Source organism: Merops nubicus, unplaced genomic scaffold (genome assembly GCF_000691845.1).
Source record: "Merops nubicus isolate BGI_N331 unplaced genomic scaffold, ASM69184v1 scaffold21328, whole genome shotgun sequence".
NCBI lineage: Eukaryota > Metazoa > Chordata > Aves > Coraciiformes > Meropidae > Merops > Merops nubicus.
In genome coordinates, this window is record NW_008626635.1 from 1 (window position 1) to 3547 (window position 3547).

The 3547-nt window shown below is 52.2% G+C and overlaps 1 protein-coding gene across 1 annotated transcript in view; it reads left to right on the forward strand.

Annotated features, from left to right (window-relative positions):
• Positions 1-1258: 1258 nt before the first annotated feature.
• The window catches only part of CCND3 (cyclin D3), a gene marked incomplete at its 3' end in the record, with an annotated part of 8335 nt that continues 6046 nt past the window's right edge, over positions 1259-3547 (forward strand). Inside the window, exon 1 of the mRNA XM_008946082.1 lies at positions 1259-1471. Coding sequence (XP_008944330.1) covers positions 1301-1471 — 171 coding nt within the window. The remainder of the gene's footprint in view (positions 1472-3547) is intronic.

Below are 3547 nucleotides of genomic sequence, written 5' to 3' on the forward strand. Positions count from 1 at the left end.
TGCTGTCGCACCCCCTGTTCTACCCTCAAACTTCTGTGCAGCCGGCAGGCCGGGGGCTGGCGTTTCCTGAGCGGGGCTGGAAGTGCCTCCTTCCAGCGGGAAAAGAATACCGCTGCCGTCTGCTTCCCTAAATTAAAACTGAATGCGGCTCTCTGCGGGGCACAGTTCAGTGGGGGGAAACCTCAGGGGCCTCTTCAGGAGATGGTCGGAGTGGAACAGCCTCAAGAAAGAAAGACCAGATCCTGCAGAGGACAAATGTCTGCTCCCCACCCTGCCGCTGTTGCAAGAAGCTGCTTCTGTCAAAAGAAATAATGAACAAGATGCTTTTTAAAGTGTTTTTTGTTTTAATTTATTTTCCCTGCTATTATTGTTCTGTTTCTGCAATTCCCTTTCTGAGGAGGGTAGTTAGATAAATGCTGCTGTGAATCCCGTTCCTGTGAAGCCCCTAAAGGCAGTGAGAGGATGACAGTTGGCAGTTGTCACAGCCCTGCGTGTCCCCGGCACCGGGGCAGTCGCTGCTGGGAGCAGAACGGTGGCGTTTGCTGCTGTGTGAGGGGAAACCTCAATATTTTTATGGTTGCATTGAAAGAAGGAAGTTAAATACGACCAGTGTTTTGGTACTGGTTGAGAGATAAGAGCGGAGGACTGAAATTCAGAGCTCCTGGGTTCTGCTCGTGGCTGTGGTACGAGTGTGGCTGAGGGAGGAGGAGGACTTTGGGACTCAGCTATTGATTTGGGCTCTGCCTTTGATTCTTCTGGACCACTTAAGGTGGAATTGCCAGAAGATCCTGTGGATCCTGACCCATTAGGTCTCCAGCTGGGGATAGGCTGGAGCTGTTCATTTTCTCCAGGGGCTCTCTGTCCCCACAGAGCAGAAAATGGCAGTTTTGCTGTACAGCTGGCTGGAGACATCCCCAACAGGGAACAGGACATGAGGGGCCAAAGAAAGCAATCTTGGTCTTAACTTCTATGTAGCTAGCAAGAGTGCACAAATAAATTCTGCAGCTTTCCACAGGAAGATGAAGCCTTAGAGCACTGGTCAGACCCGTTGCTGGTGTGATCCCCCTGAAGTCACACATCTAACGCCTGCAGCTAATTTACCCCTCAGCACCGAGGTGCAGATAAGTGTGAAACCCAGTGGTGACCAGAAGCTTTGAAGCTGCGGTGCAGGCAGGGTCGGGGGAGTCCTCTGATGATTAAAACTTCCTTTTATTTATTTTTTTTTTATTTTATTTTTGTCATTGGGTTCTGTCAGGTGTGCGAGGAGCAGAAGTGTGAAGAAGAGGTGTTCCCCTTGGCCATGAACTACGTGGATCGCTACCTGTCCACAGTGCCTGTGAGGAAGAATCACCTGCAGCTGCTGGGAGCAGTCTGCATGCTCCTGGCCTCCAAGCTGAGAGAAACCATGCCCCTGACCGTGGAGAAACTCTGCATCTACACAGACAACTCCATCACGCCTCAGCAGCTCCTGGTAACCACCCCCTATCTCACAGTGCCCTCCTCCTCCCCAGCTACTTATCTCCTGCATCCTGCTGCTTGGCAGCATACCTGTCTCTGTGCCTCCTCCTGTTCTCTTTCACTGGTTTCATTTCTTCACCTTCCTCTGCATTCCCCACAATCTCTTCTCCTTGCCCTGATGAGTCTGAGTCTGCCCTGGAGACCTTTCCCATCCTGGGCAGACCCTCTCTGCCTGTTGTGGGAAGCAGCTTCATCACCTCCAGGTCACAGAGGAAGCTCCTCGTGCTGGTTGCTGCCACGCTGAGCTCACTCCTGGGTGCTGGGTTGCTCTCGGTGAGAGCTCTGGAGAACAAAGGCTCCTGTGGCAGCCCCTGGGGGTGTGAGGTGGGGGCTGCTGCTGGGGGGGAGGCTCCCGTGACGTGGGAGATGCGTTTCCACACCAGCAGGAAAAAAAGAAGCTTTAAAAAGAGAGTTAACCAGCAAAAGGCGTGGGAGCTGTCCTGACCTGGGGCCCAGCTGGCTGGGCTGTGCTGCTCAGGTGATGGAGAGAAGTGGGACCTTGCTGCTGCCCAGGTCCTCTCTCAGCTTTGAGTTAAAGCAGGGCTACTTTGCCTCTCCCATCAGATGCTCAGGCAGAAGCTGTGTAGGCTTGGAAAGGCAAAGTGCTTTCATGACTGATAAAAAGTTCAAAGCAGAGATCCAAACCTCTGAGTTCATCTTCACCTATGGGGGAGGAAATGGGAGAACCCCTTTTCTTGGGGGCCTTCTGTGCTGGTAGGTGAGAGCCCTGGGGAGGAAACGGCCACCTCGCTTCGAGTAACAACATCCCTGGAGACAGTTTGCCTATGAGAATTTCTCAGGGTTAGTCATTGCATTATTAAAAGCATTTTTTGGGGGCTGGGGTGGGTGAGATGATCTGAGTGTGATTAGTCCCCAGGGTGGGGAGTGAACCCACAAAACTTTCAGGTGTGAATCGGAAGGCGGTTCTGGTAACTGGGGACCTTGAGTGTGAAGGTGGTTTTTCCAAGGGGAAAATCCCCTCACCTCCATCACTCTCCCTGTAGGCATTTGTGGGTGGGTTTTGCCTTAAGTTGCACTTGTGGAAAACAATATGTGGATCATTACCATGAATAGTGGTGAGGGCTGGGAATGCCCAGAGGAAACACAAGTGCTCATCACTGTGGTCCTGCTGCTACAGTCACTGTGTGCAAAGGCTTTCTCCTGCTCTGCCAGTGAAGCTTCATCCTTGAGAGCCCCTTCTTATCCAGCAACAGGTCCTGCGTGGTGTCTTCCCAGGACTGGGATCCATCACGTGAAGCTAATCCCAGCCTGTAACAGGAGGGTTCCTGTTGGCCTTGTGATGATGAGGGGTTAACATTTAGCTGGAAGAAAAATGCAGGAGGGAATGAGAATTAGTTTGCATTCACTTCTCTGCTGGGCCAGCAAAAGTTGCCTCTGTTTGTTGTGGAAGCAGCAAGGTGAGCAGAAGGTGCCCAAGAGTCTTGCAGGCAAGCAGGCTGCAGCTCAGGGCAGCAGAGGCAGTGCTCTCCAGGCATGGAGCTGAGCAAAATGCGTGTTGGGAGCCAGTGTCAGACTTCCCCCTCCTTCAGAGTGATGGACAAACTCTGTCCAAAGGGAATAGGGGTTGCAGGAGGCTGAACTTACTGCCCTGCTTCATCTCTGTCCCCCTCTCCAATCCAGACCCTACAGGGAGTCCTGTCACCATCCCTGCAGACTGGGAGAGGTGGGCACAGCAAATTCTAGTGATTTCTGCAGCGTGGACCTTGGGCTAGAAGGAATTGGTCTCAGTGGGCACCTTGTGGATCTCTCCCACGGGTCGCTGTTGTGTTTCATTCTGATTTACTTCTTGATTTATTTTTGGTGAGCATTTGCTTTTTTTCAGTTGAATCTTGAGCTGTGTTTGTAGCAGGCTCCTTCCAAAGGGGAGCAGTCAGGAGGTGTGCAGGTGGGTAGCAGGCAGAGCATGTGCCCCATCCCTGGAGGCTTTCCTTCACTCTCACACTCAAATGCTAATGTCTCCTCACTCAGAGCCTTTTTTATTTCTTCCCCCCAGAGGTCTGTCAGCAGG